The 13,974-nt window shown below is 31.0% G+C and overlaps 2 protein-coding genes across 2 annotated transcripts; both read left to right on the forward strand.

Annotated features, from left to right (window-relative positions):
• The first annotated feature begins 676 nt into the window (after positions 1–676).
• LOC145013158 (uncharacterized) lies at positions 677–2,220 on the forward strand. Its single transcript, XM_078971965.1, has 4 exons — positions 677–911; positions 1,119–1,595; positions 1,680–1,811; positions 1,889–2,220. Exons 1-4 carry the CDS (start codon positions 807–809, stop codon positions 1,979–1,981), a joined length of 807 nt encoding a protein of 268 aa, XP_078828091.1. The 5' UTR covers positions 677–806; the 3' UTR covers positions 1,982–2,220.
• A 6,279-nt stretch (positions 2,221–8,499) lies between these two features.
• On the forward strand, positions 8,500–11,365 carry LOC145008918 (spermine synthase-like). The gene is made up of 9 exons (XM_078967541.1): positions 8,500–8,680; positions 9,360–9,583; positions 9,676–9,797; positions 9,904–10,026; positions 10,119–10,223; positions 10,369–10,441; positions 10,542–10,809; positions 10,889–11,018; positions 11,124–11,365. Exons 2-9 carry the CDS (start codon positions 9,391–9,393, stop codon positions 11,181–11,183), a joined length of 1,074 nt encoding a protein of 357 aa, XP_078823667.1. The 5' UTR covers positions 8,500–8,680; positions 9,360–9,390; the 3' UTR covers positions 11,184–11,365.
• The last annotated feature ends 2,609 nt before the right edge of the window (positions 11,366–13,974 follow it).

Below are 13,974 nucleotides of genomic sequence, written 5' to 3' on the forward strand. Positions count from 1 at the left end.
TCTAAATGATAAAATGAGATGTCAATTTAGCCAACCCCATTTATTTTCGTTAAAAAAGGAAAAAAAATTGTTGAAATTGCCAAAAAAATTGTAAAGAAGGGAGTCACCGACAAAAAAGAAAAAAGAAAAATGGCCAAGTAAGTAGGAAAAAAAAAGAAAAAAAAATATAGGGACTGAAACTACCATAGAAACCCTTGATACGGATTAAAATTGCTAAGTATCAATTTATTTTTATAACATAAAATTAATCATTAAAAAAGTCTTTTACCAAGTGCAAACCACATAATAAAGTTAGGTTTTTTTTCTATTGCAACTTGTTAATAGAACAAACCTTCCGCTTTTATCAAACCGTACTTAGCAGACCACATAACTGCACTACTAAACGAGCTTCTTTCTCTCATATATTGGTAAAGAGTATCATTGATTTGGTATGATAAAACGTACTTTTATACATGTTTTTGAAAGTAAAAACTTAATAAAACATCTGACAAGAATAGAAAGGATGATAAGATGTCATATAAATGAATGAAAAAGGACACCAATATCATCAGAATACTAATCTGGTTTTATGGGTGTGAATCTTTCCCTCTTTTTCTTTTCTCTTGATGTCTTTTTGTTGTATAGTGGTGTTGTAGTTGTACTCTTTTACTAGTCTTGTTCTAGGGTTTTGCTTTGCTCAATGTGAAAAGGACTTGTCTTTTTCTCCACTAAAAGCCATTTCGGTGTGCTCTTTTTACTTCAAAGAGTCGACCTTTCTTTACAGGAGAGCAAAATACGAAAAGGGTATTTCTTGTTCAAACAAAGAAATGTCTGCAGAGACTGGCGTAACTTTCCCTTACTTTCAAAGTTTCTCACCTGATGTTCAACAATTCGATGATCTCTGTTACTCCCACAAATCCAATTCGTGCTTGGTAATTGACTAATTTCACTTTTACTACTTCTATTCACATTTAATTCTTCTATTTGTTTGTATCGAGCAATTGGTTCATCTTGTTGATTTCAATGGTGACGCTTTGGGTTTTTCAGAATTAGGGTTTTCGCAATCTTGAATTGTAACTCATCGTAATTGATAGTGTTTTTCCTAATAATTGTCGGTCCATTTTCTGTTTCTAATACAGGGGAGTGTGGTTCAGAGCTCTGTTATATCAGATTTCGATTTTGGGGGTGAAGGGGATCTTTTCAAAGCACAGGAACCGATGATCGAGCAACCATTGGTTACTGTTGACGCTATGTCGGCGATCACTTGTGCAGAAGACGACCTTTCTTCACAAGAACTCAGTGTAACAGATATCCAGTCGTTTCAAAACGATGCATCTCTGAATGAAATTTTCCATGAATTCAAAGAAATCTTGGCAAAAGAAGCAACCGAAACTTCACCGCTTTCAGAGGTCTTGAACTATAAATTCACAGTTAGAACAGACGAAATCCCGATTGTGAAAGAAACCGTGCATCCACCTGGACAGATCGTGAAAAGTGTGAGCTCAGATTGTTTAAGCTCGATGGAATGGATTCAGCCTGGTGTTTTGAACACTATGGAAGTGAACTTTGCAAATGTTTATGGGATGCGAAGGGCGTTCAGTGAAGGAGACATAAAGGTTTTGTTTTTTTGTTTACGTTTCTGCAATTAGTTGGAAAAACCATGATACATGAATCTCAATTACTCGAGTTTTCCATGACAGACTCTTGATAATGGCAATGGAAGCCATAGACAGCCACATCTCATGAGTGAACACACCATGGAAGACCGTTGGCAGAAGCTCTCAAGATACAGAAACAAGAAGACAAAGAGGAATTTCGGTAGAAAAATCAAGGTATACTTTCTCTTTTTATAATGTTATTTATATATTAAGCCATGGCGCAGGATATAACATAGTGAAAATGGTTTCAGTATGCATGCAGAAAGGCATTGGCAGACAGTCAACCAAGGATCAGGGGAAGGTTTGCCAAGACAGAAGAAACTGAAATCTTGAGAAAGTTTTAATGTAGAAAATGTAAAGGAGGAGATGTAGCCAACCTGGTCAAAGTCAAAGCAGGTTTTGTTAAATAAGCTTCTATTTTAGTTTAATTGTATGTTGTTATTAGATTAGTTTCTTGTATATCCCAAATGTTAAACCCCGACTAGTTCGTCATATTCTCTTTACAAATTAGACTAGAACTAAAAGTACGTATGTTGTTATGTATATATGTGATCTAAATGTTAAATTTTCACCTTTTAATAAAGAGGTATGTAATTTTGGGAGTAATAAAAGCAAGTATATTGATAGTGAAAGGTGATGATTTGAGTTGCATTGATTATCATCCAGATATTTTACTTGGAATAATTTATCAGCATCTATGATGTATATGAGGAATGTTAGATGAGGAGGTTTGAGGATTAATAAAGAACATCATAGATGATGATATAATTATTCCAAGTAAAATATCTGGATGATAATCATGTATATGCTTAAGGAACTACTACATGGATTTTAAACATGATGTCAAGGAATTAATGATTAAGCCTTTACTTACATTTAAAGAAATGCAAAATGAATTAAGATTTAAGTAGAAAATGCTGTGATTTGTTAGTTTTGATTGTGTGTATCGATTAGCATGTCAGCTCATTGAGTTTTATCCCTGTCTCGTAGTAAAATTTAGATTTTTTTTTTGTATGAATGCCCTTTTTATATATCAAGAACTTTTAAAAATAACCATTATTATAATCAAAACTAAAAATTAACTATGATGATTTAATTCAATTTTAGACTCTTATCTATAAAACCGAAAACGTTTAATTACAATTTTTAGTTTTTTACACATATGTTACAAGAAGAAATAAACTGTTTGCAAAATGTATCCACAATTTTTCTGGCCGGGTGATGGAATTATGGCCGCTGTCATGCACTTGTACACAAGTTTAGTTGTTCATCAAGCTTACAACTACATGGATTGCCTCTATATGCAAACACACTTTCTTTCATAGGTTTATCACAAAAATGCTTTTGAACTAAATAAATGTTGTCAAAAGGTAGCATTTTTTTTTTTTTTTTTTTTGTTTTTAAAAGATCATTGTGATCGGGAATATCTACTTTAAAAACAAAAACATTGTTACCTTATGATAACATTTATAGTGCAACTGTATTTTTTAAATGTTTTAGTTAGCTTGTTATTTATTTATGTCATTATCATTGATTTATTATTACCTTGAAAATTAGCCCATCAACAACTTTAAAGTTCCGCATGTACCCACTTTTAATTTTTTTTATTTACCATAAATTATAGTATATATAATATTAATTGCCATGAGGCTCATGAACAGTAAACTTTGTGAGTTGTGTTCGTTTTGGAGTTGCACACATTTGGTCCCTCTTGTAGGACCTAGACACATGCGTACCTTGTGTAGCTTCACCGTCTGTATGCTCCAATGGATTTCTTCCACAACACCCACACAGTGTCTTCTGCTTTCCTACACTGTCGTCACTGCCGTGTTGTATAAATTAATCCAAATTGTCATCATGTTTCTCAAAGTTCTTCGCATCCAAATTGTCATCATAATACTATTCATTGTTCTAGGTTCATCTAGCATTTTCAACGGGTTGATTTCTTTATCATTTGTCCTTAATTAATATCTCTCTTGAGTGATCTATGGTTGCATCATCATACTTCTTAAAGTTCTTTGTATCTAGACTATTGATTGTAATGTAATTAGCCATGTGACAATGACGTAGCCAAATATAAACTAACATCAATAGAATCTCACTGAAAATGCTCGGAAGTATCTAAAATTTCTCTAATCCATTGATCTCCTCCAATGGAATATGTTGGATCCGAAACCGCTACAACATAGTGTTACACAAAACATACGAGATGTTGACTATTCTTTATTTAAGGAAGTCAGAATGACTTACTATACCAGACCAGATTATTTATTTAAGCCTTCCCTCTTTTCGTCCTCTCAACCGTAGCCGGACCACACATGCACATATAAGAAATAAAGGGTGTTGTTAATAAGACACCTCTTAAACACCCTATCATCACTTTTATAAAAAGTCAACATATAATCAACTACTTATAATCATTTTTTTTGAAAAACAATGCAATTTCAACAAATAACCAACCCCGAAATCAAATATACACGGGCACACATACACATATAAGAAATAAGTCACATCTTTCTCTATTCAAACATGTTTTCAAATGAAAGAGAAATAATTAATTTTGTTAAATGTCTATTAATAAAATAGTGTCATAATAATTGGATCCTAGGGACCGAATAAATTGTATTTATAATATCAATAGTTTGTATGATTACTAATTTTATTTTATTTATTTATTTATTTATTTATTTTTTTTTTGTAAAATCATATCTATCATTTAATTACTATCAACTTTTTATTTATTATATATTTTATTCTTTTATAATAAAATAATAATACAATGTATCAACGTTTTCTATATATTTTAATATTTTTTTACATTTTAATATTTTTTATAAACCAAGAAATAGAAATAAAATGATATTGAATATATAAATGAAAACTAAGTATTATTAATAGAAAATATAGTGACGGTACATATATCTACAACGATCATTGTTTTATATTATTAATAAAAAATATAGTGATGGTACATATATCTACAACGATCATTGTTTTATGTATGTACACAAACATACACCAATCTGAAATGAAAATCTACACACACCAAAAAAATCTTACTATTCTCACCGCTAGAAGTTGTTGGGAAAATAAAGAGAGAATGAGGAAAAGAAAGGTGGTGAGTCGACAGTTGGGGTTGTCCGACGCTGGCGACGAATGAGTCGCTTCCGTGGTCCAACCAGGCGAAGACACACACACCAAAAAAAATCCAATTTTTTCATTAGAGTTTTATGTACAAATATATTTGAATTATTTTTATGTAAGAAAATATATTTGAATTATTTTGTTATGTAATACATTGAAATTTTATTTTATTATTATTATGTTGTATTTGAAGTCACTTATTATTATACGTTCATATAAAAATGATTTTAATAAATTGCATATAAAAACAGAAAAAATAATTAAATTTTTTTATCTAAAATTTTTTATTTTATATATTTGAAAAAAATAAATATATTTTTATTTTAATACTTTTTTGTAAAAATAATATTCTTTTTTTTTCTATAAATAAATCTTTATATTGAACCCTTTTATTATGTAATGATTAGTTTTATTTAAAATAAAATATGAAATAATCATGAGGGGTCTAATATTATCTAATGATAATTAATAAAAAGATAATTATTTTATAATGATTAGTTTATTTTAAGAAAAAAGTTAAAGTAATTATTAGAATCCTATAAGAATTTAAAAATGATCCAAATAATTGGACCCAATAAAATACTAACCCATTTGTTAAAATTAAAAGACATACTTAATTTATCTGAATGATCACATTTTCAAAAACAATTTATAAAATACTAATTCATTTAGAGGAGACATACTTAATTTCTGTAAATGACTACTAATAAAATATTAATCCATTTATTAGATATACTCGAATTCTCTAAATGGTCACTAGGGGTGTGTATGGGATGGTTTGGTTCGGTTATTGGTAAAAAACGAACTATAACCACTACAATTGGTTAATGTATTTCAATAAACATTGGGTAACGGTTAATATTGGTTTTGGATAACGGTTTTAGTCAGTTAATGGGTATGGTTAACGGTTAATATCGGTTAACCATAATGATCCAAAATGACATAAAAATAAATATATTTTTCTATAAAAATTGAAAAACATAAACCCATTGTTATAAAAAAAATGATTGTGTATATATAACTATCTTGATAGAAGATTACTTGTCATATCTAATTCACAGTAATTTCTATTTAAAATTCCAATTCTCAATGTATTACATATATTATATTCCTTATTTCTATATTTATTGTTTACTTTTGATTTTTAACGTATTTATTATTTAATTTTGACTTTAAATATTTTTATTTGTGTTATAAATTATTTGATGAAACTTATAACGATGAAAAAACATTTAAAACACAATCCATTCATATATTCTACCTCAAGTATTATATATCAAAAACAAAAATACTTAAGGTCAAAGTTACGGAATAAATACGTCAAAATTCAAAAGTGGATAATAATTATGAGATGAGGGAGTATTTAATATTGTATTATATTAAAAATATTTATTAATATTATTGGTTCGGTTCGGTTAATAGTGGTTCGATTTTAGATAAAAACCATAATCGAACCATATGTATTCGGTTAATCAAAATTAGAAACTGCACCATATCTTTTAGTAATGGTTCGGTTATACTGGTTAATTTGGTTATGGTTCGGTTTTTCGATTAATATGCTCACCCATAATGGTGACATCTCAAAAGCCATCAGGCCCGGTTTTAAAGGGGGGCAAAAGGGACATTTGCACAGGGCCCGACTTCTTTAGGGGCCCAAAAAAACAAATATATGATACACTTCAAGATTTTGAGAATAAACTGTTAAAACTTAAGAGTATTCTAACCCGATAAAATCTAGAAAAAAGAACCTGATAAAATCTATAAAAAAATTAGTAGTCGAAATCTAAAAATCAAAACTTTACAAATCATAATCAGCATTTAAACACATCGGATTCAGAAAGCCCACAAATTTTAGATTATCTAAACTTTTACAAAAATCACAAATAATAGAGAAAACAAATCTAAAATGTAAAAACTAAAAACCCTAACCATGGTACTCTAGTTCTTGTCGTCGCCTTAAAGATGGCTTCGATCAATGCCGTAAACCTTCTCCACTGTAGCCCCAGTGTGTTACTTTGATTGAATACGCATCTCGCCCATCTCAGATTCGGAGATCTTGCTGCCTGGAGCTCTCACTGTATGTGCATTACTCTCACTCTCTCTAACATATCTCGTTTTGCTCTTACCTCTCTATTTGAATGTCTTTTTATTATTTGTCATTGATATATGAAAAACTCTTGTCGCCTATTCAATGCTATGTCATAGTAGAGTAGAAAGCTAAAAGCGTATAAGGTAAAAAGCTAAAAGCTTTTTCTTTTGTCAGCTTTTCTTTTCCAGTTCTATTAGTATATTGGAATTAAAAGTTTTTTTTTTGATTCATTTTTTCCTTTTAAACAACAATAAATTAACAATAAACCGACATTAACTTAACTATGTGTTCCTTCTGAATTATGGATCATTTGTTAATTTTAAGATTGTCAATTTTGTTTTAGTTTTACTAGAGGATGAATGTACTTTAAACATTTGTTATTTCAATTGCGAAAGACAAATTGATTAAAAATGCTAACATGGATAAAATAGAATAGTTGTAAAATATGATTTTGTTTTCCATTTCTAATAACATCATACTAAATATAAATATAAATTAGCTTTTGAAAAATAATATGTATTCGCTTCCTTTTATCTCAGTCTCTTTAGTTTTAATGGTTATGTTCCATCCTTGGTGACAATGGATCATTCATTCATTACATGTTAAGGCCCAAAGGGCCCTTTTTTCCCGATTCGTCCTGGGCATTTGAATCCTCAGGACCGACCCTGAAAGTCATTAATGAAATATTAATCCATTTGAAGGCGACATACTCAATTTCTCTAAATGCCTACTAATGAAATACTAATTCATCTGTTCAAGTTAAATAGACATACTCAATTTCTCAAAATGGTCACATCTCAAAAAGCAATTATATGTCAACCTTATGTTGTTGAAGTGCTAACCTTCGAAGTAATAATAATTTGGGGATAATGACATATATTTGTAACAAACTATTTAAAGGGTTTTAAAAATACCAATTAACTATAAATATTGGTAGAAGGTGGCAAATGTTTATTTTTGTTTTTAAAAACCATTGTAACCGAGAAAATCTATTAATCTAGTTATCGTCGTCGCTACCGCAAATACATTCAGTTCTTGATCTTCGCCGACCTCCCTCTTCTGCATTTTATCTGGATCTATGTTTATGTTTTTCAATTTAATCAAGATATTCTCATCAAACTGTAGGAACATGTTAGCCTTTAGGATTTAGGTTAGCCCAATAGCTCTTTTATATATCTTTATTTATATAAGGTTTAATCCTCACCGTTAATAAAAACATTTTATTCTTTATTACAAACAAAACTTGGAATTTCCAATAATTTTATGAATAAAATGATTTAATTTCTATAGTAACAAACAAATATAACATTGTTATTTAGACATGCTACTAATTAATAATTTCATTGGAAATAATATATTTAGTATATATATCAAAGATATAAACATAATTTATTATTTTATTATTTTTTACAATAATAATGGTATGCATGTAATATGTATAGTAAGGTTTAACCGTATAATTTTCTTTTGGTCAAAGAATATTTCTTTTCCATAAAAAAAACGGTAGAAAAAGAAAAAGATACTTGTTTTATATTGCTTCCACGTCACAATACCAGGACAAAACAGTCATTTCACTAACCTCTCCAACCATATTTATACACATGTGTCCATCCCGTTGCACCATTTTCATCGTCTCCATTCCAACTACGAAAAAGAAACCCCAAGACGCTACGACCAGAAAGTGCGCGACTGTGCGCTTTTCTGCGCTCTTTCGGTTCTTTTTTTTTTTTGGTTCTCCCCTTTCCTCAAATTTTGTATAGATTACACATATACATACACATTTAGATAATCAGAACTGACGCCATCACAGGTATATACGATTTCATCTATGGTTTCGCTTCATATGGACGTTTTTCGTGTATCGTTTGCCTTTTTCATCTCTTTTAATCGAATGCTTATGGTTCTGTCTCCGTCTCTGTTTGATCGATTGATGGGGAAATTTAAGTATCCAGCGCCTTGTTTTTATCCTCATAGTCATAATTTCAGTCGTTGTAGTCGCTTTTCCCCTTTAATCGTTTAATCCCTAGCTATTTTTTCGACAGTCTGGTAGTGGTCAAGAGTAAAGTTTAAGTACTTTGTTTTATTATGGATAAATTGATTATGCATCTCAAATGTTGGTATAGTTTTTTCTCTTTGACACGGTTCTTGATCTATAGCTTCAATGACACACTGTTTACATGTGCCTTCTTGTTAGAAGTAGAGAGTTACTTTACGTAAATACTTATACATTCATTGTGATATTAATTGCAGGATTTTTTGGTCTTACTTTTAATGGAATTGCCTTACATAAATATCAGATGTTGTATCTGTTTTTCATACAACTTACACTAGTAATCTGTCCTGATTAATATGAATTCAATAGTATAAGAATGCCATTGGTGTGTGTTATCTGCTTCTGGTTGTTTGATTCATTTCTTTCATGTTCATGTTATATATTATCATTTTTTTAAAGCATCATTCATGTAATAAGTTGAAATTCTTTTGGTTAGAGGCTGGAGCTGGACAAGAAAAGGCGAATATATGGAGGGAGACGCAGGAAGAGATTTGGGATGCCAGAAGACTATGGATGGGAAGGTGAATGAGGACAGGTGTCACACTGATATCCCTCCTTGTTGCCTGAAAGCTCAGGCATACACCCCTGACCCTGAGCTTCAAGCCAACTGCCATGCAACAGTTGTTTCTGGATGGTTTTCTGAACATCAATCTTCTTCTGGTCATTCACTCATTCCCTTTCTTTCTTCACTTATTTGCATACATTTTGTCATTTGCGTTCCATTTTGACCCTTTTTCCATTCTCCTTTTCAGACAATAAGGCTAAAAGAATGTACTTCCACAACCCCATGTGGCCAGGGGAAGCACATTCATTGGCTGTAGAAAAGATTTTGTTCAAGGAAAGGTCAGAATATCAAGAGGTCCTGGTTTTTGAGGTATCACATTCACATAACACATTTCAACATTAACAAATCCTGTATTTGAATTTCCGTGTTATATGTTAATTATTTATTTGATTTGTATTTGGATTTGGATATGCAGTCTGCAACATATGGAAAAGTACTAGTTCTTGATGGGATTCTTCAGCTGTCTGAGAAAGATGAATGTGCATATCAGGAGATGATAGCTCATCTTCCCCTTTGTTCCATCAAATCACCCAAAAACGCAAGTTCTTGTTTATTTCTTTTCTTGTGACACTGATATTTCTCTAATTTATATAAAAAAAAAACTAAATATATGGTGTGGTCTATCTACAGGTTCTGGTTGTGGGTGGTGGTGATGGAGGGGTACTTAGGGAAATTTCTCGCCATAGCTCCGTAGAGTTGATTGATATATGTGAAATAGATAAGATGGTTATAGATGTATGTTATGAAAAAAAAATATATATATATATATATATATATATATATATATATATATATATATATATATATATATATATATATATATTCTTTCTTGTTTGATCTTAGAGATTCTGATTGTGAATTTTATTTTTGTTGATTGTAGGTTAGCAAGAAGTTTTTCCCAGAGTTAGCTGTTGGATTTGAGGATCCTCGTGTTCATCTTCATGTTGGTGATGGTAATATATATTTGAAGAATGTTTATATTGCTATTTTTATTAAAAGTCTTTCTTTGTTATCTGATTTTTTTTTTTTTTTTTTTTTTTTTTTACGTAATAGCTGTTGAGTTTATAAGGAACATACCAGAAGGAAAGTATGATGCTATTATCGTTGATTCTTCTGATCCTGTGGGTCCCGCTCAAGAGCTTGTGGAAAGGCCTTTCTTTGAGATGTTAGCAAAAGCTTTAAGGCCTGGTGGTGTTCTTTGTAACATGGCTGAAAGCATGTGGCTCCACACTCATCTTATTCATGATATGATTTCTGTTTGCCAAAAAATATTTAAAGGCTCTGTTCACTATGCATGGGCCAGTGTCCCCACATATCCAAGGTACCATTTTTTTTATTATTTTTTTTTTTACAGAAAAAAAAAATATTTTTTAATGCAAGCAAGTTATTTGGTTATGCAGTGGTGTAATTGGATTCATTTTGTGCTCAACGGAGGGCCCGCCTGTTGATTTTAGGAACCCTGTAAACCCTATTGAGAAGCTACAGGGAGCACTCGAGCATCAAAGAGAACTCAAATTCTACAACTCACAGGTGTGTTTGAGTTTTTTTTATCAATTGATATGTTATATACTTTAAAAAAAAAAAAAAAAAAAAATCTTGGAATTTGATATGAATTGTTTTTACTTTATATGACAGATGCATAGAGCTGCATTTGCCTTGCCATCATTTGTTAGGAAGGAGGTGAAATCTCTTTGATTGGTTTCTTATTATGTCTGTCTTGTGTTAGTGATACTCTTTTGGGTGTAGACTTATTGACATATTGGAATTAAAATAATGGTGGGATTTGGAAAAGATTTCATTGGTTGTATGTGAATCCAGTTTACAATTGAGATTTTTCTTGAATCATTTGGTTATGGTTAGAAATTAATGTTTGATGATCCTATGATAAAATGATTCATGGATGGTTGATGTTTTTGCCATGGATATAGATCTATGTTCTTTGTATGTGTTTAGATGTATGATATGCTACACAAGAATTTGTTGAGAGGCAATGATAACATAGAGATGTAATGTGGAAATCTAAATTATAATATCATGTTCTTGAGTTATGGTGATGATATTGTTGGCAGTGAAGAAAAAAACATTTCCAAAGAAAATCAAAAAATCCCCTCCATTTGGCCTCAAATTCTCAGCCTTCAGAAGAATTTTTTTTTTTTTTTTTTTTTTTTTTTTTTTTTTTTTGACGTTCTAACAATGCATTTTCAAGTAATGGCCATCCCTGTTAATTTTGTTGTAAAATGGACGAAGTTTTGTTTTGAAAGAGAAAATGGACAAAGTTTCTAATATGTACATTGCCTTTAGATAAGTCAAACTAAACTGTATACTATATACATAGATTTAGAGCTTTTTAGACTAGAGGGTGCAAGGGTTTAGCTATAAACCCTTAAATCATAATCTAAAAAAATAAAGATCAAGCCAGCCTTTGGATGAGTATTTTTAAAGTTGTTACCCTCACTTGAAATATTAGAAACTAGGTTACAACCCATGAGAACCACGAGTAATCAATTTCAATTTTAGAGAAGATCATTTGTTGATTTATCATTGATTACGTTGATTCAAAAAATCTCAAATAATTGCCGATTTAGGATATGCAGATTTCCAGAAATAATTTCTGAACATAAGGGATTGACTATTATTATGGAATTGAAATTAAATACATAATAATTTTGATTGCTTATTTGTAGGGATTGATTCAAACTTAACATATTTAAAGATTACAATTACCGGAAATTTGTGGAATTGGTGGAAATTAATATGTGTACTGAATTTAAATTAAATGAGGGCAAAATAGTCAATTAAATTTGTAGAAATATTAGAGTTCGAAGTGACACGTGTTAAAGAGAAACTCTTTTATTAGAAAGTATATATCATTTCTTATAATTTTTGAATAAAATCCATCACATATTGATTTATATATTTACACAAGTCTTCTAAGAAAATAGAATCCACTAATATACTACACAACAATAGCAGTAGCAACAACCTTAACATACTTCACAAATCCCATTACAATGGTGTATGGAGAGGTAGATGTTGACATTCATGTCATCATATAGGAAAGATTGATTGTGTCACATATATGACCTCCAACATGTGAAAATCAAGAATCTATAAATGAGCAAACAAACAAACAAACAAGTAGCAGGGGGATAGTTAGTGAGAATAGTAAGATGGAAATATCGATAGATCAAAAAAGAGACAAGTAAAGGTATATCGGAATTTGCAAAAAATAAACAAAAAGGTGTGATCATTCATAGTGTGATGTACTAATTCATGAAATAGTGTAAAATATAAGTATTTGAACATGAATAGGTACCGATAATAAACATCAGAAAACAAAACATACATGAGGGCTAGGCTACTTATCTACCCCGATTCTAGTCACCACACCCTCCTATATGAGATCATGTGTTTGGAAAGAGAAAACCTTTTCATGTCTAACTTCATACTATTATCTCACTTCCTTTTTGGATGTCCTCTTCTCCTTTTACTATTAATCAACATTGATTACACCCTCCTTAGTGCCGATGATAGTAGTTTCTTGAGAATGTATCCAAACCACCTAAATCGCTATTCCTTATTTTTTATTTTTATTTTTTTGTGATTTGCGGCACTCCCAACGAATTTCATATATTAGAATTTAGTATCCTATCCAACAAAATTCTAGTGCTAATCCACCTCAACATCCTTATTTCTGCTACTTTTATCCTCCTCTCGTGGTCTTTCTTGCTCGGCCAAAATTTAAATACATACATCATGTGTAACGCCCCAAAATTTTCGATTAAAACTTTAAGTATTTATTGAAATCACAACTACAAGATCTTAAAATATTTATCAGAGTATCATTAAAAGTTATCAAGTACGCAAGTCCCTCATTGATGCGATGCAATCGAGCCGTACCCCTTCTTTAATATAAGAAAACCTGAAACATGCAAACCACAAATAGTAAGCACAAAGCTTAGTGATTTCCCCAAAATACCACACACAACACAACACAAATAAACAACTATGGGTTATCAGCAATTCCAGTGGGCTAATAACACACTCGGTGGGTTATCAGCAACCCTGGAGACTATCAGCAGTCTCAATGGGCTAACAAAACGTCCGATGGGTTATTAGCAACCTTGGAGACTATCAGCAGTCTCATTGGGTGAACAACACACTCAGTGGGTTATCAGCAACCCCGGAGACTATCGACAGTCTCAGACACATAAACAACATAACACAATAATAAAAGCTATACACAGCTGGTCATCACAGATACAATTATCCTACCACACAGGCTCATACAAACATGCAAGAGTCACAAAGATAGCTAGCATCCTACGTATATAATTTAGTGAGTCGGCATTAGTGCCTTCGACTCACAAGCATTGGGAGAAGACTCGCCTCAAACTGCTGAAACAGTCAGATAAATGCTCAAACTATTGATCCGGGGAACCTCCGCACTAAATATCATCAAGAAATATATGAATTAATAATTAGG

This window comes from Lactuca saligna, chromosome 8 (genome assembly GCF_052625555.1).
Source record: "Lactuca saligna cultivar CGN05327 chromosome 8, ASM5262555v1, whole genome shotgun sequence".
Taxonomy (NCBI): domain Eukaryota; kingdom Viridiplantae; phylum Streptophyta; class Magnoliopsida; order Asterales; family Asteraceae; genus Lactuca; species Lactuca saligna.

Excerpts from the sequence above, each read along its gene's own strand:
- LOC145013158 (XM_078971965.1), top strand. The coding sequence starts at position 807 with ATGTCTGCAGAGACTGGCGTAACTTTCCCTTACTTTCAAAGTTTCTCA. Across the intron at positions 1,596-1,679 it reads TCAGTGAAGGAGACATAAAG|ACTCTTGATAATGGCAATGG; the intron begins GTTTTGTTTTTT and ends TTTCCATGACAG. Across the intron at positions 1,812-1,888 it reads ATTTCGGTAGAAAAATCAAG|TATGCATGCAGAAAGGCATT; the intron begins GTATACTTTCTC and ends AAATGGTTTCAG.
- LOC145008918 (XM_078967541.1), top strand. The coding sequence starts at position 9,391 with ATGGAGGGAGACGCAGGAAGAGATTTGGGATGCCAGAAGACTATGGAT. Across the intron at positions 10,224-10,368 it reads TAGATAAGATGGTTATAGAT|GTTAGCAAGAAGTTTTTCCC; the intron begins GTATGTTATGAA and ends TGTTGATTGTAG. Across the intron at positions 11,019-11,123 it reads TCAAATTCTACAACTCACAG|ATGCATAGAGCTGCATTTGC; the intron begins GTGTGTTTGAGT and ends TTTATATGACAG.